General features: G+C 43.2%; 2 protein-coding genes and 1 pseudogene across 2 annotated transcripts; all 3 read right to left on the reverse strand.

Annotated features, from left to right (window-relative positions):
• Nucleotides 1-7,448: 7,448 nt before the first annotated feature.
• On the reverse strand, nucleotides 7,449-10,255 carry LOC125540222 (probable carboxylesterase Os04g0669500). The gene is made up of 6 exons (XM_048703799.1): nucleotides 9,949-10,255; nucleotides 9,782-9,834; nucleotides 9,551-9,674; nucleotides 9,336-9,457; nucleotides 7,871-7,978; nucleotides 7,449-7,756 (listed from the first exon to the last, which is right to left on the reverse strand). The coding sequence occupies exons 1-6, from the start codon at nucleotides 10,214-10,216 to the stop codon at nucleotides 7,655-7,657; spliced, it is 777 nt and encodes a 258-aa protein (XP_048559756.1). The 5' UTR covers nucleotides 10,217-10,255; the 3' UTR covers nucleotides 7,449-7,654.
• Nucleotides 10,256-10,454: 199 nt separating this feature from the next.
• On the reverse strand, nucleotides 10,455-12,713 carry LOC125540223 (probable carboxylesterase Os04g0669600). Its single transcript, XM_048703800.1, has 6 exons — nucleotides 12,215-12,713; nucleotides 12,076-12,128; nucleotides 11,278-11,401; nucleotides 11,070-11,191; nucleotides 10,867-10,974; nucleotides 10,455-10,779 (listed from the first exon to the last, which is right to left on the reverse strand). The coding sequence occupies exons 1-6, from the start codon at nucleotides 12,393-12,395 to the stop codon at nucleotides 10,633-10,635; spliced, it is 735 nt and encodes a 244-aa protein (XP_048559757.1). The 5' UTR covers nucleotides 12,396-12,713; the 3' UTR covers nucleotides 10,455-10,632.
• Nucleotides 12,714-19,815: 7,102 nt separating this feature from the next.
• Nucleotides 19,816-24,228, reverse strand: LOC125540224 (annotated as a pseudogene).
• Between the last annotated feature and the right edge of the window lie 701 nt (nucleotides 24,229-24,929).

The following is a 24,929-nucleotide window of genomic DNA, read 5'->3' on the forward strand; positions in this document are numbered from 1 at the left end:
AGTTCAATTTGGTTTGGATTATAGCACTTACAATTTGGATTGGTTTGGCTTGACTAATAGACTAGTACATGTATGGATTGATCTGGGTTTGGTTTGGATTACAAACTATTCTCAGGTTTAAACGCAAGGCCAAGGCCAAGGGCGGCACGGTTTTGACTCGGCGACCCAAAGGGAAATTGATGCCTGAGACCGTCAAAGCCCGAAGCAAAGCAAATGAGAGCAACACAAACCTGAGAAAGACTACTACGTACTAGTAGTGGAAACGACTTTGTCCAAAAGAGAATGCACCGAAAGGGGCAAGAGGACATGAAATTCTTCTTATATGTCAAGCAAAGACACGGGTTGCGCTAAAAAAATGTGCAGAAACGACACGGGGTTCGGTACATCCAATGTCGGCACAGGAATCCCACTAGTATTTTACTAGAAAGAAAGGACAAGCTCTACGTGCCGTGCTACTTACAACGCACGAGTGCTTATATGATATGCCATGCAGTGGCTGGGCTTCATGGGGCCAAAAGGGGACATTGCCCCCTCTACTCTAGAAAAACTCTATATCTTTAATTATTAGGTTTGAATATAAAAAAATTCTCAGAGTTCATGCATGACTTATCTTCTTTGTCCCCTCAATTTAGATTAGCCTCCTCAATAATATTCATCAAGCTCCGCCATTGATGCCACGGGTTTTGGAGTGAGGTCGTTGGAACTGAACTGAATGTGGGAAGCAACAACCGAAGGCATCATGGGTAGAATCCAAGATGCCTGCACAGTTCTTCAGCCATATTCAGGGACCAGGCCAAAACTACAATAGAAACGTACATACGGCACTACACAAATTCCTTGCCAAATTTGCACGTAGCGGAATTGATGTTGGTCGTCGGTAGCCTTGTTGGTTGCCATAGCATTATGTGTACGTAGCACACGTGAGGTTTGTGTTGCCAAGTTTTGCCCTTTTTTTTTTTTCGAGATCAAAAGGGTTTTATTCCATTATGATAGGGCTACAATCTCTTGGCAAGAGATTTTCAATACATGGGGTTCCTCTACCGAGCCACACAGCCGTAGCTCGCTCAGAGCGACTTTACCTTGCCAGGCAATTTGCAACACTGTTTTGAGACCTATGAAGTTTCTGCGGAAACACTCTATCAACCATAAGGGACTTAATTTCAGCTACTAAGTGACCAAACAAAGATCGATCTTTGATGTTAATATTTTTCAGCCTTGAACTTCATCTTGGCCTTCTAAGAACCAAGAATAATCTTCTTCTTGTAGTTCTTCAATGAGTGTGATACCCATCTCTTCATCGATAGCCTTCTTCATGTTGAGAACGACAAAATTCTTCATTGCATATGAAGTTTTGTTAACAGTTTTTTTTGAACACATACAAACTTCATGGTGTCCTTTACATCACAAATACTTCGAAAAGTAATTTGTCACATCTATATATTGTAAAATTTCCGGATAATTTTTTGGCTTATGTTTTTTTAAAGATCTAGCATGTTGCTGGCTTGCATTGATTGATGTAGCAGGTTATATATCCATACTATACACTGCCACATTTTATTAATTTTTATCATGCAAAACTTGTTGATTGATTGTCACTGAATATCTGTGCTTTTCACTTAAATATTTCAACACCACTACTGATGCTTTACCACCATGCCCACTATGTATGTGACGAAGACAACTTTGAATTTCGATGTCTATCTGTAATGCGGATTTTCTTTCGCCGACATTCTCTCCCACTCTAGTACACTCATTGGCATTCATTCAACTCTCTTTTCCATAATATTTTATTATTGCATTTGTTCTAGCTCACTAATTATTTCATAGTTCTTATATCTTCTTGTCAATACAAGTAAAATATTGGAGAATAACTCTTGCAAAGAACTAATTGCTTTTGTTTGCCTTCACATTACTTTCAGGTGGAGTACACCGAGGACAAACTACAGAAATACATTAACAAAGAGGATGACACACTGCCACTCAAGCTCGGAGATGGAGCCGTGAGCTGCGACACACATTTCATCCTTGGAACCGACAAGAGGGCCACCACGACGAACTGGTCATGGTTTCACCACCATGCCAACATGCAGAAAGGTGTCATTTACGCCTTCCATTTTAGCACAAATAAGGGCGCCGTCTCTCCCTCACCATCCATCGTCTCTAGACGTAATGCTCTCAGCACCTTCTATCGCCTATGCACATCACTTGTCTATCGTTTTTAGCTTATCTCTAAGACTTGATATTCCTGCGTTGTGATGATTCGATTAACTCTGACTTTCTTTTGGAGATCAAACGCCTTTTGGAGCATTTTAGGCTTTCATTTAAATTAATAGTTGTGCTTTGACATTCACTTTTAACACTGTGATATTCGTGTTAATATTGACCTTCTAGCTGTAATAGTATGACCTACCTATTAATATGAACCTTTTGGCTTGATCAATTTATTTTTGCTATATGAATGCACATTATAATGATTTATTTCTCTTAGCTGGTGTCCTGGACAAGGAGTACTCACCACAGCATCTCTCGACTATGTGGGTCGGGCTGAGGTCTTCCATGGCGGTTCATTAATGGGCTTTTTTGGATATCACATGATGTATAAAAGAAGATTTTCACAAGAGTTGCTTACAAGCTAAGGACTTCTCTAAATCCTAGGCCTCCAGTACATTATATAAGCCGAGGTCAGGCTAATTATTAGATCATATTTCAGATTATTATAATCATACACAATAATCTCGTGGTAGATACCTGCATTCTATACTATACCCCATATCAATACAATAAAAAACAAGACGCAAGGTATTATCTCTTCGAGAAAGCCTAAACCTAGGTAAAATCATGTGTCCATGCTACCATCGATCCAAAACGCCTAACTTAGGACCTCTACCCAGTCCAAACATATTTGAGACCTGGAGAAAATTAAAATAAGAAATTATTTTCTATACAAAACAATTTTATACCAAACATTTGTCCTTATTTAAATGTATTTTCATTTTGTTACAATATTAACGAGTATAATGTCTATTATTTAGTTGACATAGTTAACCACATAATAGTATATTTTTCGTGTTGGAACCACATAACTATGTTGTTAATTATTAATTGTAATGTTATTTGTTATCATTTGTAACGTATCGCTAGAATTTTGTTATGGCTAAATTTAAATTATGTTGTGTAGAAAAAACTTATCCTCGAATTAATTATTGTTGCATAGCTTATATAGTGTGTACATATATGGTTTGTGCATTTTAATATCATCAACTATAATGATAGAGATCTCTAAAGTGCATCGTCTAACTATAATCTCAATAGTGGTTCTAATATATTATTAGGTAACCATATTCATAGAATCTTGCAGCATGTAAACTTTTTTTAAAAAAATTGATGAACTTTTTTCCCAAATCAAAGAACTGTTTTTCAAATCAATGAACATTTTCTTCAAATGAATGAACTTTTTCTGAAATTTATGAATGTTTTCGAAATTTATGAACTTTTTCCAATTTGTGAACGATTTTTCAAATAATTTATACCAGCCAAATAGTTATGTTTTTCCTGCTAGTAGAACAGCCAAGTGAGCTTGGTCTAGTGGTTATGGTGCTAAGCTGTTGAGATAGGCGTTGGTAGTTTGAATCCCACTTCTTCTGTGCAACAATCAGAATTGCTTTTTCTGTTTGACAGGGGCATGTTGCTGGGGCGGCCCGCTACGCGCCGCGTTGGAGCGCCACCAGCCTTAGCCGGCGCTTAAAGCACCCAATAGGAGCTCCCTTCCATCCGATGCACGCGCCGCATCAATACTGGCCCAGAGCACGCAATGGCAGGCATTGATGCAGCGCGATGTGACCACAAGGTTGATGCCAAAGGCGGCACGGTTTTGACTCGACGACCCAAAGGAAAATTGACGCTTGAGACTGCCAAAGCCTGAAAAAAAGCAAATGAGAAGAATTCGAAACCTCAAAAGACTAGTAGTACCAACTAAAAAAAAGACTAGTGTAGTAGAAACAACTTTGTCCATTTTTGAAAAAAGAAACCTACTTTGTCTAAAAGAAAATGCGCCCAGAGGAGAAAGAGGACATGGGATTCTTCTGCTATCATATACTCACTCTGTAAACTAATATAGGAAGCTTTAGAAACCTGTGTTTACAGAGAGACTGTCTCATAGCTCAAGGAAAGACACGAGTTGCGGTAAAAAAAATGTTCAGGAACGACATTCAGTCGGTATATCCAATATCGGCAGAGGAATCCCACTAGTAGTATCTTAGTACAAATAAAGGACAAGCTCTATGTGTCGTGCTGCTTACAAAGTAAAAAAATTGTAATTAAACTAAAGTAAAAAAAGTTCTGATTTTTTTAAAAATAAACTTGACCTTCCCTTGTACTTATAATTTTTTTCCACAAAATGAAAAACCCCCATTGATTTCTTAAAAGAATGGTCAAAATAGTGTGAATAGTGATCTATAATAGCAATAAATTTCGTTTTTTTTGCCCGGAAATCAATGTTGGTTTTTTATTCATAAAAATTTATATGCTAGTGCAATAGAAACTCAAATTTATTCTAAAAAACTTCTATACTTCTTTTGACTTTTTATATTTTTTTCCCATATCAGGTGTATATACACCCAGGAATCAAAGGACATTTCTCCATATGAGTACTTGTATGATATGCCATGGGTTCTGGAATGAGGTCGTTGGAACTGAACTAAAAGTGGGAAGCAACAACGGACGACATCGATATGCAGGATCCAAGATACCTGCACAGTTCTTCAGGCATATTCAGGCACCGGGTCAAAACTACAACAAAGACATACGGTAGTACAGAAGTTCCTGGGGCATCAAGGGTACACGTGTTTCACTGCTATTTTCCTTTTAAATATTTCTCTGTGTTTTTTGTTTCTTTTGATTGTTGATTGTTGATTGTTTTCAAGTTGCATGTTGTTCGATGGGCACATTCTTTTCTTCTTTGTTCTTGGAGCGAAATTCGCACATAGCGGGATTGACGTTGGTCAACGGCAGCCTTGTTGGTTGCCATAGCATTATGTGTAGCACACGTGATGCTTGTGTCACTACAAGTGTGGTCGTGCTATGCCGGTTCGATGTTAATATTTTTTGGCCTTGAACTTCACCTTGGCCTTCTAAGAACCAAGAATAATCTTCTTTGTGTCATCCATCAATGAGTGTGATACTTTTGTCTCCTCATCAGGAGCCTTCTTCATGTTCGGAATCACAAAATTCTTCATTGCATAACACATACAAACTTCGTGGCGTCCTTTAGAGCAAAATACTTAGTAAAGATATCTGTTACATCTATACATTGTAAAATTTACAGATAAGTTTTCTGCTTATGTTTGAAGAAGCTTGAACTCAGGTACATCTTTTGCATGTGACCCACAACTAAGGCATCAAATCTTGACCGGGCACAAACGACACTTGGTATGTCATCCATCGGGTCAATGCCCTTCGCGTGCAAGACAACATTACCACCGACATCATCATTTGCATCTATTCTTGATAGTTTTAATGATTTTGATTTCTTCTGGCTGCATAAGAAATGTATCTGCTTGTGCATAAAGAAAATTATGGTTTCTGGCAATTCATATCCATGTGAACAAACATCTAGAGCTGAGGATTTCAAGTAACATTTAGTTTTAGGAGGTGGACCCTTGCTTTACGTTGTCGCTCCCATTAGAGCTTCCCCCCTCTCCCGACCGCCTTCCACTTGAGCTTTGCCCCACGACGACAAGTGGAGGTGACACGGAGGAGGGACCACTAGAGGCAGCAAACCTAGAGGTATGCGTAACCCACGAGTGACATGTGGGTCAATCACAACAATGTTAACGGACAATTATTTGCTTTTAAGCAACTAGCTGATTTTTGGTCCTTTGTTTCAAGTGGTCTTCATGCTTTTTTTTTATGATTATGTGTAATGAAAAGTAGGAGAAGATTTGTTGATCTCATTGTGACTATCCATTTCGTTGTTTCATGCCTTCTTTGGTTTAGAGGAATTTTATAGGACTTTTTTTTAAGCCCTTTGGCTTGTAGAAATAGATCAGAAATCCTATTTGTATGTAGGATAGGAGGACTGAGCTTGATTTAAGCCATCTTATTTTTATAGTTTTCTTACTTATTCGTAAGATATTCCTAACCTCAGTTTCCAAGCGATGGACAAAAGTTGACACGAGAGGCAACTCCGCTCCATTCGTTCGATACAAACTTGTTCTGATGATAAGCTGTAAAAAAAGAACTTGCATTGCACCGCGTGCAAGAACCAATCATTTCATCCAGCAGATCCAGTTGTAGGTAGAAAAAGATGGACATATATACATACATGTCGTTTATTTCTCATGAAACTAAGAAGATGCGTGTATGTATAAATATGTTGTACTAGAAATATTCCCGGAGACCTATGGACTATGGTGGCGGTCCAGTTGGATAACCCATTTCAGGATACGTGCCCTTGTAGGGATCACCTGAAGCAAGCAAAGAAGCAAAGCATTGATCATGTTTACAAGTGCAGACACACATACAGAGGAAGGGAGGGAGAGAGAGATGAGATCCCGTGCCTGTTTCCTGTAGTTTCCTAGCGGCAGCAACCTCCATGGCGAGGACGAGGAAGAAGGCCACGAGCATGCACAAGACAAGCTGGGTTTTGGCCATCTTTGGTGTCGTGTTTGTTGGCGCAGGAGTGGTTGCTGCCCTCTGCCCTCCCTCTTGCCACGTACTTATATCATACCGTGAGTGGATCGTTTCCATTTCCTGGTCAATGTTACTGGTGAGATTTGGACTGTTTGCGTTCCACCATTACTCCAAAGTTGAACAAGACTACACGAGTCTCCAATGCACGTATATTCATTCATATCTACAGCTCGTAGCCGCAACAAAAGTCCAGGGCATGCATTGCCTGGTGATCAAAACTTCGTTGGTCCTCATTGAAATGGTCATGGTAAGCGCGGCAAATCAATCAAACTGCCCGGTCCCCGTGTAGCTCTGGAAAGGAACACAAAATGGCCAACGCCTCTGACTCGGCCATAGAAAGGGAAAATGATGCAAACCAGAACCATAATCATCAACGCCTTCAAACGATTTTGTCGAGAAGAAACACATCCGCAGGGAGAAACATTTTGTCCGGAAAAAACGCATCCACAGGGAAGAGGACATGAAGTTCTTCTCTTTGTAGCAAAGACATGAGCTCCATTTACACAAATGACTAGGAAGGGCATGGATTTCGGTACATCCAACGTCGGTTCAGAATCCCAGTGGTATCTTACTAACAATAAAGGACAAGTTCTACTACATGCCGTGCATACACCGTATGATATTCAACCGATGTAAGATACGCTCAAAAGTGTGGAAACTGAAAGCTACAATGGACCGTGTCGATAGGCAGATTCTAAGCAGAGAGGATACCTGTACAACGGTATCCAGGTAGTACCAGGTCAAACCTACAGGAGAAAGAAACAACATACCGCAGTACATAATTTCCTGGAACATCAGTGATGCATCCGCGGAGACATTCATGAGCATGAGTGCATGACAAAGTCTCAAGAATAGTTTGGATCGTCCGAGTTCATCAATATACCAGGGAATACAGGTTCAGTACGGCTGCATTAGCCAGTTTTGCTATGGTGGGGAACGTGACGGCGGCCCAAACTGAAGGACGTTAACTTTGCTTATCTTGTGAGGCTTTGAGACGACCCTTGATCCACGCCTCGAGAGAGGATAGCTCTTCCTTTGCGATCGAGTGGCCTAGATTTGGGTATGCCTGATAAATGTGCATGAGCAGTTGAGAGCTCAGATAGGAACCGAAAAGTTGTATGAAGAAATATGGAACCGAAGCTTGCCTGGAGAAGGGGGAAAAGAGGATGTAGAAGATTACCTTAAATTCACAACTGATGCCTGCACTTTGCAAAAATGGTGGGCCGGCCTGACCGGCTTCAAATAATACCACTTGATCAGCTATTCCATGCGACCACAGAATAGGTGTCTGAAAAGTTCCAGGAAAAAATTCAGCCAAACAAAATTAATGCTCTTATAAAGAGTTCAAATTTACTGTCAAACTCCTATTCATGTATTGAAGGGCTCATCTAGCATTCTTCAAAGTTTACTAATTTTTTTGGCAAGTGCTTCCTTCGATCAATCAGGCTAATTGCATCAAGTATGTTTAACAAATGCCTGCAATCTGCGTGTTTTTATCCATACATTCTCGTATAGAAGAGTCAACACTATATGATTTTACTGTCAAGACTGTTAGGATAGAGTGTCAGAGATCATATCACTCACAGGTTCATGAAGGTTTACATACGAAAGGAACATCACGAGTAAAAATGCTGATGGCATCCTTCAAAGTTCAATGCCATTTATCTTTTTTGTGGACAATAGCGTCGTTGACTGGTTAAAATACAAAAGTTGATATGGTGTAACAGTCCTAAGGTGGGCAAAGTTGCTTCGTCCTCCTAAATGTAATAATTTTATATGTAAGGTTGGATCACAGTAGGTGTATTGCCATATTTCTTATCCAAGAGGCAGCACTGGATATTAAGTTTTAGGTACCAACTATGAAATAACTGAAGTTCAAATGTAGTGAATTTCATTTGGCAATGTTGAGGTCAGTACATTTTGGTCTTCCAGCTGTTTTCACAGACTAGTTCAATCTAATATATTAGGTGCCAAAACTATACTCCATAGCTCAATTGTTGAGTATGCTCATGTTGATCAGGAATTATTGCAAAAACTACATCGTTCCGTTCCAGGTGTAGAAGCAATCCAATTAAAATTGAAGAAATCTGTAGATGAGGGATCCTTGGTATGGCCATACTAGTGTAGGCAGAGTTCCGGCAGTGCTCGGGCACGTGATAAGAAATATTTCTATTCAAAAAGCAATGACTAGGCTGTACATAAACATCACCAACCACATCTCTTGTTGACTAGCGTTCAAGTTTATACCAACCGATGAATTTTGGCTTTCTCACATCTTGTGACTGTGTGCTGAAACTAAGGAGAAGGCTATATTTCTATTCAAAAGGTAGTGACAAGGCTGTACATAAACATCACCAACCTCATCTTTTGTTGACTAGCGTTCAATTTAATACCAACCAATAAATCTAAGCTTCCTCACATCTTGTTATTGTGTGCTAAACTAAGGAGAAGGCATCAAGAGATAAGAAATATTTCTATTCAAAGGCAATGACAAGGCTGCACATAAAGTCATAAACATCACCAACCACATCTCTTGTTGACCAGCGTTCAGTTTCATACCAACCAATAAATTGAAGCTTACACAACATCTAGTTATTGTGCGCTAAACTAAGGAGAAGGCATCAAGGGATGACTGTGTGACATACCTTCCTTGCTTCGGGTGAAATCCTCTCAATGACCGACGAACCGAAAGGGACCCAGCCACTGAACACGGCACCACCACCTAGCGTCTTCGGATAAAGCAAAACACTTGCTAATGTCAGAGCACCTGCAGTTTGACACAAAATCCAATACGTATCAATTCACGGCACAAAAATTTGTGATCTTCAGAATATATCCAACACCCATGCAACAATCCTACCTCCCTGACTGAACCCGCACACAAATATGTTGTCAGGATGGATGCCAGCGGCCACCTCCCTGTCGATCATGGCGTGCACATTCTCCACAGCCTTAAGAACACCGCTCTCATCTTGCGGCGAACCCTAATATTTACAGATTTGAGCCAGATCAATTTCTACTGGTACAGTTACTTGCCTCCCTTCCGCGAATACAAGCGGGAGGGACTGAGTGGGTTGATGAGTTAACTCACAGGGCTCAAAGGCAGCTCGTGGATATCGAACCATGATGGCATCACGGCGCCATCTGCAAAAACAACAAGTGATCTTCAGAATCAGGTGATGCTAATTTGATGAATCGAAGCACCCTTCCCCCAAAAACTTCGATGGGGCTGTGACGGTGGACGGAGGGGAGGCGTACTGTTGCAGGAGACGGGGGAGTTGGGGGCGGAGGGGAACGCCCACTTGGTGTGGCGGAACTCCGGCGCGGCGAAGAAGGTGCGGATGGGCTCGTTGGCGGGGCCGGAGTCGCCGAGGCCGTGCAGCCACAGCACGAAGCTCCGGTTGCGGGCCGCCATGGGGCCGGGGAGGCGGGGCGGCTGCGCGCGGCGGCGGAGCGAGGCGGCGAGGAGGGAGGCCGCGGCGATGGCTGCGGCGATGGAGAAGAGGAAGCGGACGCGTCTACTCATGGGTCATATGGGCCGGGCCGGGCCGAAGTAGCTCGTCAGCCTGTGCGCTTGTGCTTAGAGAGTGGTAGAAAAATCACTGCCAATCAGAAGCAAAAATTTACCCGATTTTGACGATTGCAAAGATAACATGAATAAGAGAACATCATCGATGAGCCACCGGCCATGTCAGATTCACGTGACAGTTAACCGAAGCATCAACGAATAACAGAGCAAGTCATCAATCAGGCACACGAAAAAGAGCAAGTCAACTGTAATAGTATATCATAATCCTTTCCTTGGATATCATAAAAAACAACTTCCATTGGATCATGTCTTCCAAAGCATTCGTGTGGCAAGATAAACTGAGATTCAGGTCACGTATGTGGTAGCAATGTGCCACCTAGAAATGGTGCCAGTAAGTTTGTGAAGCACCCTAGCTAGTGTAGATCTTCGTGGTTCGACAACGATGATGACGACGGTCTTGCAGCTTCAGTTCCTTGAGAAATCCCTAGACGATCGAATATCCATCGTCGAAAATACTGGAGCTCTTCATCCACAAGCAAGTGCCCAAGGGTCGGATAAGTCTGATAATATTGGAGAAAAATAGTCAGAGAAGCTAAAACCGAAGCTCCAATTCAACGGTTATGACTTCAGGTATGATTTTCTAGCACCTTGAATTCGCAGGCCATGCCAAGCTCTTGGAGAAATGCGCATCCGGCATGCCCGGCTTCGAATAGTACCACCCCGTCTGCCATCCCATGGAACCATAAAACCGGAGTCTGCAGGTTTGCAAGAATTCAGAGACAAGACATTTGCAAGAGGATTCAGCTACGAAATATATTTAGCTTAAGAATGGTTGCTGGGCTGCTGTTACCTTTCTGGCTTCAGGTGTCACCCTGTCAGCAAATGATTTGCTCAGAGGAACTGAACCACTGAAAACAGCACACCCACCTAAAGTCTTGGGGTAGAGCAGAACACTTGCTATGGCTAGAGCGCCTGTGTAGACAGAATGGAAATCAATTTTTTTACAGTATGTAACTGCCTTGGAAACAATATAATAGATGTAGGTTTCAGTGATTTACCTCCTTGGCTTAACCCACAAACAAAAATGTTCGTAGGACATGTTCCGGCAGCCACTTCTTTGTCTAACATTTCGTGTACACGCTCAACAGCTTCTAGGACCTCTTCCTCGTCTCTAACAGTGGTCTAAGAAGGAAAGTGGGAACAGAATGAGCAAAATAAATCATAATTAATGGTATAATAGCAAGTGAGGTATCAGACTATAAATGCTTGGAGACTTGGGACACTTTATCTGTTCTTTATCCGATTTTGTGGTCTAATTCAAGGATACAGAAGTAGTAGAACATTAGAAGAACAATCCACCCTGTTCAGTATATCCAGGCTGCACTCTGCTCTTGTAACTTGTACACTGATGTCCTTGAATGGTCATGTTGATTCTAAAAGGGTTAAATTGGTGCAAGAGGTTCGTTATAATGCAAAGTGCTCAAGAACTTACACTACATTTTAAATCTTCAAACCGATGAGAAAATGATGACATGTTGTTCTATAGCGACAGACTGGGAGCGCAAAAGATGCTAACTTATTGTTCTTCAACCATATTTACTTTGTAATAGTCCTCTAAATTGACTCGCCAATAGCACTAGCAGCTTCAGTGTACTGATTATTTAGTGTCGGAAACAAAGTTTGTAGCAAGCAGATTGCATCCTCGGCAAGTAACACTAGCCAGGTTTTAGCAGCAACCTAGGCTGTTGTGGATCAACAAATATGTATAGTACTGAAGAGAGACTGCAAGTGGATGCAGTATTCTTATATGACTCAACAGCAAGCAAATACTTCTGGGTTATCAAGCAGGGAATTACAGCGGTTATGGGGACCTCCGGGATGCCGAACCACGCATTGAGCACCAAGTCACCTGCAGCAGCAACACCGCAAATCGATCGAGCAACTGAATCAAATCCATCGAATCAGGAGCAGCAAGTGTTGGGTGAGCGAGCGTACCAACGCAGGCGATGGGGGCGGTGGGGAAGGAGAGGCGGAGGGCGGGGGCGGCGGAGAAGTAGGGCGCGATCTGGCCGCGGCTCTGCTCGCCCGTCTCGGCGGAGCCGTGCAGCCACAGCACCAGCCCGCCGGCCCTCGCCGCCGCCGCAGCAGCAGCAGGAGCAGGGGGAGGCGGGGCCATCAGGACAGCGCGGAGTCAACTAAGAAGAAGCGATCGATCGGCGGCGCGGCTGGCAGTGCAAAGGGGCGGCGGTTTGTGCCGATGAAGGGTGCGGGCAGGAGAAATTAGTGCGGGCGTGGGAGGCGTGACGGCGATGGCGGCAGCGTGCGGGGCGTGGGCGTGCCGTGCGGTTGGATCGAATATACCCTCACCCTACCCCGTGCCGTTGCGTTTTGGCTCTGGAACCATCGCCCGCTGGCCGGACGGAGCGACGGCGAAGCGCGCCGGCCGGCAGGCGCCGCCGGTGGATTACGTTGCTTCTTTATTCGTCACTGGTGGGTGGGACTACCCCACGCCCCTACCAGTTCTCAAAAATAGAAAAAAAATACTCCCTCAGTCCGAAAATAATATATGTTTAAATACATCACCTTTTATTTATTTTGATTAATGACAAGTATTTTCAGACGAAGAAAGTACTACGCCCCTACCATAATTCCACCAGTCACACAAAAACACGTCTTCATAAATGAGAAAAGAACACAAAAATGTGTCCCAGTTTGTTTCTGAAACCACAGATGCTGGTAACAAATACTTGAGTTTTTTTTCCTGCAGAAACAAATACTCGAGTATGAAGTTTGCATTCATACGATCATTCTACTTATTACAAGGTTAGCGACGAAACCTATACCTCTACTGGAGAAACATGCAAGCCCCTGTAATTTGAGTGCCCTTGTCAAAAGGAAGTCTCGTCACATACAAAATCACATATTGTAATGTTGAATTTAGAGGAATGGACTTGCTCACACGATCACGATGACTCTGAACACCCTTCCTGTTGGTAGAACTCACACGCGATGTTGACTGCTATGATATGTTTCATGTTTCTATCATGGTGCATGGTATTTCCATTCATGAAACCATATTATCAACTCGCTAGAAGACACTACCAAAGCCGCTTGAAAAGGTATCATAAGTAAAGAGCATAATTAAAAGTGCCTGCCACAAGTGCAGATAAGCAAAAATAATGAGATGCCTTCCAGTTTTTTTTGTTTTCCTCACATATCTCATAGCTAGAAGATATATTAGACGGGGATGTGAAGAAATATAAGCTTATAGCATGAATCATTTGCGAGGATTATCACGCTAAACCTACACATGTTGTTCTCTTTTCAAACAAGTTATGAAAGCGTATATATAGCAGAGGGGTGTCATTCTAGAAGGTGCTCATTTGTTTTCGAAAATAGCTCATGCGGAAACATCTTGACTTCATGTATATTATTTTTGTTGTCACGGAGGAATTGTGAACACAAGGTACACTTAAATGATGTAAAATGATATGAGTGTTTGATGTTAGTTGTGGTGTAGTGTGAAATGCATGATGAAACACACGAAGTCCTAGGCCCCCTAATCTCTACTATCAATGGAGAGTTCGGTTCGTCACCTCCACTCCAGTTAATCCCCTTTCCACAGGCGTCTCCTCCCACCGGTTCATCTCACTTCCTAACTCGTTTTTCTCTCCTCCTGCCCACCCCCACTTTGAATTACTGTTTATTTTGTCTGATGCCGTACGAAATAAAAACCAATGTAAATATAGTACGACTTGGAATAATTTATCCCCCTTATGAGTGGCGGTCGGGGACGAGCGATGGTCTTTTCCTACCAATCTATCCCTCCTAGGAGCATGCGCGTAATACTTTGCTTTGATAATTTGTAGATTTTTGCAATAAGTATATGAGTTCTTTATGACTAATGTTGAGTCCATGGATTATACACTTTCTTCCTTCCACCATTGCTAGCCTCTCTAATACCGCGCACTTTTCGCCGGTATCATACACCCACCATATATCTTCCTCAAAACAGCCACAATACCTACCTATCATGGCATTTCCATAGCCATTCTGAGATATATTGCCATGCAACTTACCACCGTTCCGTTTATTATGACACGCTCCATCATTGTCATATTGCTTTGCATGATCATGTAGTTGACATTGTATTGGTGACAAAGCCATCGTTCATAATTCTTTCATACATGTCACTCTTGATTCATTGCATATCTCGGTACACCGCCGGAGGCATTCACATAGAGTCATATTTTGTTCTAAGTATTGAGTTGTAATTGTTGAGTTGTAAGTAAATAAAAGTGTGATGATCATCATTATTAGAGCATTGTCCCAAGTGAGGAAAGGATGATGGAGACTATGATTCCCGCACAAGTCGGGATGAGACTCCGGACTAAAAAAAAGGAGGCCATAAAAGAGAGAGAGAGAAAAGGCCCAAATAAAAAAATGATGAGAGAAAAAGAGAGAAGGGATAATGCTACTATCCTCTCACCACACTTGTGCTTCAAAGTAGCACCATGATCTTCATGATAGTGAGTCTCCTATGATATCACTTTCATATACTAGTGGGAATTTTTCATTATAGAACTTGGCTTGTATATTCCAATGATGAGCTTCCTCAAAATGCCCTAGGTCTTCGTGAGCAAGCGAGTTGGATGCACACCCACTTAGTTCCTTTTGTTGAGCTTTCATATACTTATAGCTCTAGTGCATCCGTTGCATGACAATCCCTATTCACTCACATTGATATCTATTATGTTGGGGAACGTAGCAGAAATTTAAAATTTTCTACGCATCACCAAGATCAATCTATGGAGTAATCTAGCAACGAGGGGAAGGAGAGTGCATCTACATACCCTTGTAGATCGCTAAGCGGAAGCGTTCAAGTGAACGGGGTTGATGGAGTCGTACTCGTCGTGATCCAAATCACCGATGATCCTAGTGCCGAACGGACGGCACCTCCGTGTTCAACACACGTACAGCCCGGTGACGTCTTCTACGCCTTGATCCAGCAAGGGGAGAAGGAGAGGTTGGGGGAGACTCCATCCAGCAGCAGCACGACGGCGTGGTGGTGGTGGAGGAGCGTGGTACTCCAACAGGGCTTCGCCAAGCACCGCAAGAGACGGGGAGGGAGAGGGGTAGGGCTGCGCCAAGAAGGAGATTCAATCGTGTCTATGGCAGCCCAAAACCTCAAGTATATATAGGGGGAGGGGAGGGGCTGCGCCCCCACCTAGGTTTCCACCCCTAGGGGTGGCGGCCAGCCCTAGATCCCATCTAAGGGGGGCGTCCAAGGGAGGAGAGAGGGGGGCACACCACTAGGTGGGCCTTAGGCCCATCTGAGCCTAGGGTTTGCCCCCTTCCACTCTCCCTTGCGCCTTGGGCCTTGGTGGGGGGGGGGGGGCGCACCAGCCCACCAGGGGCTGGTCCCCTCCCACACTTGGCCCATGCAGCCCTCCGGGGCTGGTGGCCCCACTTGGTGGATCACCGGGACCCTCCCGGTAGTCCCGGTACATTACCGATAAAACCCAAAATTTTTCCGGCGACCAAAACAGGACTTCCCATATATAAATCTTTACCTCCGGACCATTCTGGAACTCCTCGTGACGTCCGGGATCTCACCCAGGACTCCGAACAACATTCGGTAATCACGTATATCTATTCCCTATAACCCTAGCGTCATCGAACCTTAAGTGTGTAGACCCTACGGGTTCGGGAACCATGCAGACATGACCGAGATAACTCTCCAGTCAATAACCAACAGCGGGATCTGGATACCCATGTTGGCTCCCACATGTTCCACGATGATCTCATCGGATGAACCACGATGTCGCGGATTCAATCAATCCCGTATACATTTCCCTTTGTCTATCGGTACGATACTTGCCCGAGATTCGATCGTCGGTATCCCGATACCTTGTTCAATCTCGTTACCGGCAAGTCTCTTTACTCGTTCTGTAACACATCATCCCGTGATCAACTCCTTGATCACATTGTGCACATTATGATGATGTCCTACCGAGTGGGCCCAGAGATACCTCTCCGTTTACACGGAGTGACAAATCCCAGTCTCGATTCGTGCCAACCCAACAGACAGTTTCGGAGATACCTGTAGTGTACCTTTATAGCCACCCAGTTACGTTGTGACGTTTGGCACACCCAAAGCACTCCTACGATATCCGGGAGTTGCACAATCTCATGGTCTAAGGAAATGATACTTGACATTAGAAAAGCTTCAGCAAACGAACTACACGATCTTGTGCTAGGCTTAGGATTGGGTCTTGTGTCCATCACATCATTCTCCTAATGATGTGATCCCGTTATCAACGACATCCAATGTCCATGGTCAGGAAACCGTAACCATCTATTGATCAACGAGCTAGTCAACTAGAGGCTTACTAGGGACATGGTGTTGTCTATGTATCCACACATGTATCTGAGTTTCCTCTAGGGCATGGATAATAAACGATTATCATGAACAAGGAAATATAATAATAACCAATTTATTATTGCCTCTAGGGCATATTTCCAACATATTAATGGGTATCTTCATAGCCCGTTGATATGCCTAGTTGATGTGAGACTATCTTCTCCTTTTTGTCTTCTCCACAACCACCATTCTATTCCACATACAGTGCTATGTCCATGGCTCACGCCCATGTATTGCGTGAAGATCGAAAAAGTTTGAGAACACCAAAAGTATGAAACAATTGCTTGACTTGTCATCGGGGTTGTGCATGATTTAAATACTTTGTGTGGTGAAGATAGAGCATAGTCAGAATATATGATTTTGTAGGGATAACTTTCTTTAGCCATGTTATTTTGAGAAGATAAAATTGCTTAGTTAGTATGCTTGAAGTATTATTATTTTTATGTCAATATTAAACTCTTGTCTTGAATCTTTCGGATTTGAATATTCATACCACAATTAAAAAAATTACATTGAAATTATGCCAAGTAGCATTCCACATCAAGAATTCTTTTCTTATCATTTACCTACTCGAGGACGAGCAGGAATTAAGTTTGGGGATGCTTGATACGTCTCCAACATATCTATAATTTTTTCCATGCTATATTATATTCTGTTTTGGACATTATTATACACTTTTATATTATTTTTGGGACTAACCTATTAACCGGAGGCCCAGCCCAGAATTGCTGTTTTTTTGCCTATTTCAGAGTTTCGCAGAAAAAGAATATCAAACAGAGTCCAAACGGAATGAAACCTTCGGGAACATGATTTTTGGAACGAATGTGATCCAGAGGACTTGGACCCTAAGTCAAGAAAGAAACCAGGAAGGCACAAGGTAGGGGGCGCGCCTACCCCCAGGCGCGCCCTCCACCCTCATGGGGCCCACGTTGCTCCACCGACGTACTTCTTCCTCCTATATATACCTATGTACCCCTAAACTACCCGATACGGAGCCAAAACCCTAATTACACCACCGCAACCTTCTGTATCCGTGAGATCCCATCTTGGGGCCTTTTCCGGAGCTCCGCCGGAGGGGGCATCGATCACGGAGGGCTTCTACATCAACACCATAGCATCTCCGATGATGTGTGAGTAGTTTACCTCAGACCTTCGGATCCATAGTTATTAGCTAGATGGTTTCTTCTCTCTTTTTGGATCTCAATACAATGTTCTCCCCCTCTCTTGTGGAGATCTATTCGATGTAATCTTCTTTTGCGGTGTGTTTGTTGAGATCGATGAATTGTGGGTTTATGATCAAGTTTATCTATGAACAATATTTGAATATTCTCTGAATTCTTTTATGTATGATTGGTTATCTTTGCAAGTCTCTTCGAATTATCAGTTTAGTTTGGCCTACTAGATTGATCTTTCTTGCAATGGGAGAAGTGCTTAGCTTTGGGTTCAATCTTGCGGTGTCCTTTCCCAGTGACAGTAGGGGCAGCAAGGCACGTATTGTATTGTTGCCACGAGGATAACAAGATATGGTTTATATCATATTGCATGAGTTTATCCCTCTACATCATGTCATCTTACTTAAAGCGTTACTCTGTTCTTTTGAACTTAATACTCTAGATGCATGCTGGATAGCGGTCGATGTGTGGAGTAATAGTAGTAGATGCAGGCAGGAGTCGGTCTACTTGTCTCGAACGTGATGCCTATATACATGATCATACCTAGATATTCTCATAACTATGCTCGATTCTGTCAATTGCTCAACAGTAATTTGTTTACCCACCGTAATACTTATGCTCTCGAGAGAAGCCACTAGTGAAACCTATGGCCCCCGGGTCTATTTTCCATCATATTAATCTCCCGTCAACAAGCTATTTCTAGCGCCGTTTTTATTTCGCTTTATTTACTTTGCATCTTTATAATAAAAATACCAAAAATATTATCTTATAATATCTATCAGATCTCACTTTCGTAAATGACTGTGAAGGGGTTGACAACCCCTTTATTGCGTTGGTTGCGAGGATTTTATTTGTTTGTGTAGGTGCGAGGGACTCGTGCGTGGCCTCCTACTGGATTGATACCTTGGTTCTCAAAAACTGAGGGAAATACTTACGCTACTTTGCTGCATCACCATTTTCTCTTCAAGGGAAAACCAACACAGTGCTCAAGAGGTAGCAGCGTCCTGGTTGAGGAGTGCGCCGGACTGGTAGGTGCCCCATACCCGGCAGGCGTCCTGGTTGGGACCTCAGGTCTTAGATGTTTAGGTTTGGCTGCGATGTCTATTTGGTATTAGGCCCAGACTATCTGCGCCCCTTCATCAATTGGATAGGTGTAGCGACAATTGTTGCTTAGACGGTGGCTTTAGTCTTGCTGTTGTATGACTTTGTAAGGTCTTATGAGAATAATTAATAAAATGGCCGTATGCATCGTCCAGATGCAGAGGCCGGGGGTCATCCTTCTTTTCTAAAAACCCACGACCTCTCGAAGGATACACACAACTAGAAAAGTTTTAATCAAAGTCACAGATGGACTGATGGTAGTCAATCCAAAGACTAGATATTGGGAGTGTCTTCTTTTTTCGTAATTATTGGGAGTGTCTCTTTGATAACCGACTGAAAATCAATTGGACATCATTCAAATTTTCAACCAATAACAAAATGACACTTGTATGTATCTGTATGTCCATATTTTTGTCGTCCATGCTCAGTACTTATATCAACGCTAAATGACTCCACACAAACAAACCTTACCGGGTTGCAACAGGACCCGGGTTCAAACAGATCAATCAGCTAAAACTACAGCAATAAACCTACGACTATGCAGCCCAAAAGGCCATATAAAACATCAACGCATTAAGGGCTCCCAGCAAAACGGATTCAACCAAAATCAATGTACAGAAGGGCTGCCATAAAACATGCACTTCTAAATGCACAGGTCAGAAAATCATCCCGCCCAGTACATCTAAATCCTCTGCATCTTCTCTCATCTCAAAACAAACAGATCAACACCACCAAAAGTATCCATCAAATCAAATTAGATGAACATATCACAAAAATCATAGTGCTGTTTACACGGTAATTAATGTGCTTACAGTGCTGTTTACACTGAATTTACAGTCATTCGACACTGTAAGCAGCCATCTACAGTTCTATTTACACAGAACTTACGGTCATTCTTAGAAAAAATTACAGTTATATTAGTACCTAAAATTACAGTCACCAATTTTAGAAACTTACAGTCATTATGTGCAAAAATTACAATGATATTAACACTGCAAATCATCCTTACAAGTGTCTCTAGCATCACTCTATGGTCATAGGATAACTCTGTTTATTAGATCCCATTACTACTCAGAAGTTCTCTAGGGGAACAAGGGCTGAAAAATACAGTAGATCACATGAGTAGTAGTTCTGTCAAAATATCCTCTCTACCATTGCTAAGGTTCAACAGTGAGAAATCTGACAGAACAAGCAAAAAGAAGAGCCATGGGTATTGCTCTGTTGGAATGTGAAATCCTTTTGACAGAAAAACACACAAACATGCATCAAGCTATTCCCAGTGACACCTGCATAGTACAAACTACAAAGCCTTTAGCTAACTGTAAAAAGGGAAAAACAACATAAGGAGCGGACTAGAAAATTAGTGTTACCTGACATAGATACATGCATCAAGCTATTTACTGTGACACATACACATTAAAATCCCAGTAAGCTCACTGTAACACTGGGGGCAGCAAACAACTTAAAAGTCTATGGTTCAAAATTACTATAGCTTTGCAGGAGAATTACAGCTCTTATTGCACTGTAAATAACAAAGAAGATGCACTACAAAAAAAACAACAGTAGTTTAGTATTGAGCAGCAAACAACTTTAAAACTATGGTTCAAAATTACTATAGCTTTGCATGAGAATTACAGTTCTTGTTGCACTGCAAATAATACAGAAGATGCACTGTAAACAAATAACATTAGTTTAGTATCCAGCAACAAACAACTTGAAGAGATGGTTCAAAAATACTATAGCTTTGCATGAAAACTACATTTCGTGTTACACTTTAAATAATATAGAAGGTGCACTGTAATGCAACAGTAGTATAGTTTCAACTGGGAGCAGCACACATATTCAGGTAAAAACACTAACAAATAAACTACAGTCATGTGATCTATTGTATAGTCTTCCTTGGGAATGTACTGTAAAAAAAATTACATTTCTTGCAACCATAGTCTCCAAATATCGAGTGAAGGGGCCTTGCAAATTACATATTTTTTTACACTGTAAATGGCACATAAATGCACTGTAAAAAAAGTTAAACCTTGAAGGGCCTTGGAAATTATAGTAGCCCTGATTGGGATCACATTTTTCACCACATTGGAGAAAAAATTCCCAGAATAGTGAGTAAAGGTTGTTGAAACAGGAACACTGGTAGATCTCTTGCACTTCTACAGAAACAGAAAGGATAAAAAGAAAAAAAAATCAGAAATAAGTGATAAAAATAGAAAACAATCTCTAAAACTAAAAGTAACAGTACTAGTACACCCAAGTTTACACTCAGCTAAACCAAGTAAATTCTGCTGCAATAATCATACAATCATACGATACATTACTGAAATTACTGAAAAAAAGTAACAAGAAGCAGATTGATAAGACAAGTTCAGAGAAACAGGAGAATCATACTGCAAAAATCTGTATTGGCGGGCAAGAAGCAGATTTTCAGAGTAACAAGAAGCAGATTGATAAGAGAAGTTCAGAGAAATAGAATTAGAAGAGCTACAAAACAAGGCAAAAACATGAACAGAAACCTAGCTAGGATTGGCGGACGAGAGCTCAAAAATCCACAAACCAAGATCTAGAAAAGTAATAAGGAATGCAGAGGAGGGAGAACAACAAATGCGAACCACATGGAAGAGCATCTTTAGGCACAGCGGCCGGCAACAGTAACCAAACGCTCAAGCAATGAGAGAGGGAGAGCTCAGAATGGAAATCGCCAGAGAGTCGCCCCTGTCCATGCTCTCAATGTCTTTGCTTGAACTGTCGCTGACGAAGGGGTAAAAAGAAGACAAGCTACAGAGCGAATAGAGAAGTTTCAGAATCGAAGGGAAAACAGGCAGCCCATAAACACATGAGAGAGCCCACTAAAACAAATAACCAAGCGGGCACGCACGAATCGCTGCGTAAGGATCGAACGGACACAATATCCAACTGAAAACGAATTGTTTTCAGTCGAATGAAAATTAGCAAAACCGTAGATATTTTAGTTGGTGCCTAGGTACTCTGTTACAGTGTAAAAGAAAGAGTAATTACCAAGACAATCGAGTAAGGGTGAAGTAATTAGGATTCCTCATCTTGTACAGGACTCCATCGTGCCGGGTCCGTCTTCCTTCTAACAGCAAAGCAAGCCATGAATCCGAGTAGTATCGCAAGCATCACGCTGCCGGCAATTCCCAGGTATCTCATCTTCTTCGGCATCGCACCGACCAGCTTATCAGGTGCGCTGCCGGTATCGACTTGCGGCGACAATATTTCAACCATGTCATGGACTTGCCCATCATGGTTACCAATGTATGTCAGTGTCAACTTCTCCCTTGTGGCCACAAGTTTTGCGTACCCGAACTCAGCACCATGGTACATGGACCTCTGCGGCTGAGGGAATATGGGGACTTCGGGGTGGTCAGGTCTCGGTTCCCAGCTTGCTTGGTAGTCCTGCCCAGCCATCCCGATCACAATATGCACAGGAGCACCAGGGTACACGAAGCTCGACAAAGTGTTAAGGCACTGATAGTTCTTCATGGGACAGAACCTCTCATACCTGTGAACGTGCCCCCACAGAGCGAGCGTCACGCCATGTTTCACAAAGAGAGGCTCCAGATGCTGAATCATCTGCTCCCTGTGAGCCGTGTCCTTGGACTCGTTGCTTGAGGTGTACATCGGACGGTGGCCCTGGAACACGACGAATGGTGTTCGACTCCGGTTGAGGCGCTCGAGGTCGGCCTTTATATAGTTGTACCGATCACTCCCATGAGTGAAGTCAGTCTCAGTAGACATGTAAACAAAATGAACAACACCTGCGTCAAAGGAGTAGTAGAGATTCCGGGTGTCAGGAGCAATGGTGCTGGTAGGGAGAGAAGAATTCCCAAGCATTTTGAACTTGATGCTGTATGGTACTCCGCATTCACCGCCAGCATCATTCCCGCCATATATGTTTGCAGCCCAGGAGGGTTTCCAAGGTTGGGAAGGCCAGTCGTACTCATGATTCCCAATGCAGACATGGTATGGTGTGTTGGCAGCAATAGGCTCAATCTGTTCGAAGAAATGATCCCATAACCACGCATAACCCTTGGCGTAGCTGATGTCACCGATATGTGAAATGACTGCAGGTTTGTCGTTAAGGGCTTGGAGATCACGGAGAATCCATTTCACAGTTGACAGACTTTCTTGAGGTGTTCGAAAGTAGGTGTTGTAAGGAACGTAAGTGCCGAGATCACCAAAGAGGAATGCGATGGTCTCGTTGGCCTCGGTGTCGCGTGAGATGAAGCTGTATGTCTCACTCCAACCTCCTAGATCATTGCCAACCTATGAAAAACAGTTCAAAGTTCAAAAGATTAGGTGAATGTGGTATAGGATGGAAATACTTATACCAAATGATGATGATGTTGGATGCTCATTATGGTTGGAACTTGAAACTGTGAGCTATGAAAAATAATTCTTGCGTCATAAACTAGAGTCTTTATCAAACTGAAGCTAGTGTTCTAAAACGAAATCTGGACAACTTTGAGACGATCCCGTATGAAATTAAGCATGATTTCGCACATCACAAACTAGGATTTCAGACAATGAACTATGTTTATCTGGAAATAAATCTTTCAGATCACAATGTCAGCACAAAATTAGTGCTACTATTAGTAGCCACAGTTCACCAGGTCACTACCTTGTAGAAGTACCTTGACCCAGGCTGCAGCCCCTTCATGACGCCGTCGAAGACGAACCCAGGGTGGCGCCACCCGACGCTATGGTTCGCCGGGTAGCCGCACATGTGGCGCTGCTCGTACGTGCTCGCCTCCGCCGGAACCTCCTCCCACTCCTCCTCGCGCCGGCCGGCGGGCCCGTACCTCACCGACCTCCTTCCGCCGTCGCCGCACACGAACAGCACCAGCATCTCGTCCACCTCGTCGGTGAACGCCAGGTGCAGCTGGGCGGGTCGGGCGCCGGATCCCTCGTAGGCCACGTTGCCCGAGACGGCGGCGCGGCGGCTGGCGTCGGGGAGCGGGTCGGCATCCTGGTCAACGCGCGGGTTCTGGCCCCGGAAGAGGCGGAACTGGTAGGGGGCGCGCAGGTCGGGGAGGCGCGGGAGCGTGAGGCTGCCGGCGCCCGTGGCCCAGGAGGCGGAGGAGTTGAGGAAGAGGAAGCCGAGGTAGTCGAGGTCGCCGGAGGACGGCGGGGAGTAGACGGCCACGTAGTCGAGCGGGCCCGGGTCGGGGAGGTTGGACCATTGGAGGGTGACTAAGCGGTCTGGTTTGGTCAACTTCGCCGGGGTGGCGGTGAGGGTCGTGATGGAGGTGGGCGGCGAGCAGAAAGAGCAAGGCCCAAGGCGACATTGTAAAGACTCTGCTCGGGAAGCTCAGATCAGTTTAAACACGATCGCGGTTCATGCGAGTTCAGTTGACTCAACGGGTCGGATACACGCAACATAGCTCACTTTCCCCTCACCCTTCTCAAGTAATGATACACATACATAGGTTTACATGGGTTTAAACAGATAAATTATAATTGGAGATTAAGGGAGAGACCCGATCCACCCCATGAAAATCAGGGGAGGGGAATGCTAAACATACGAAGAATTGCACGTAATTACATGCTGACTAGGCTTTTTCTTTCTAACTAACCACCCCTCCTGATTTTCATGGAGGTGGGCCCCGTCTCCCCCTTAACCTCCAATCACAATCCATCTGTTTGTAAAACCCATGTAAACCTATGCATGTGTAGCATTACTCCTCTTCTCCCCCTCTTTTCTTCCCTTTTCCTAAGAGCATCCACAGCCGGACTTGTTAAATACGGGCTCTCAAACGCCCGGACACGTCCGCAGAAACTGACCGATCACGTCTCAAAATTTCTTTCTCACAACCAGACACCTAAATTAACATACGTCAAATCCATACAAACTCATACAACTACGTAAACAATGCATTACATACATTGTCGGCCTACTATATCAAGACATGCCATTGGACTACTAAAATTAGGCATGTTTTACCTACATGCTAGCTCATCCGCGACAACCCTTGCCCTTCCCGACTTC

This window comes from Triticum urartu, chromosome 2 (assembly GCF_003073215.2).
Source record: "Triticum urartu cultivar G1812 chromosome 2, Tu2.1, whole genome shotgun sequence".
Lineage (NCBI taxonomy): Eukaryota > Viridiplantae > Streptophyta > Magnoliopsida > Poales > Poaceae > Triticum > Triticum urartu.

What these genes read in the sequence shown, in the direction of transcription:
- LOC125540223 (XM_048703800.1), bottom strand. Translation starts at nt 12,395, where the DNA reads ATGGCCCCGCCTCCCCCTGCTCCTGCTGCTGCTGCGGCGGCGGCGAGG. An exon ending in TTGTGGGTTAAGCCAAGGAG is followed by an intron (nt 11,192 to 11,277) that starts GTAAATCACTGA and finishes CTGTCTACACAG; the next exon opens with GCGCTCTAGCCATAGCAAGT. An exon ending in GCATGGCCTGCGAATTCAAG is followed by an intron (nt 10,780 to 10,866) that starts GTGCTAGAAAAT and finishes CAATATTATCAG; the next exon opens with ACTTATCCGACCCTTGGGCA.
- LOC125540222 (XM_048703799.1), bottom strand. Translation starts at nt 10,216, where the DNA reads ATGAGTAGACGCGTCCGCTTCCTCTTCTCCATCGCCGCAGCCATCGCC. An exon ending in ACGAGCTGCCTTTGAGCCCT is followed by an intron (nt 9,675 to 9,781) that starts GTGAGTTAACTC and finishes TGTAAATATTAG; the next exon opens with GGTTCGCCGCAAGATGAGAG. An exon ending in GTGCGGGTTCAGTCAGGGAG is followed by an intron (nt 9,458 to 9,550) that starts GTAGGATTGTTG and finishes GTCAAACTGCAG; the next exon opens with GTGCTCTGACATTAGCAAGT.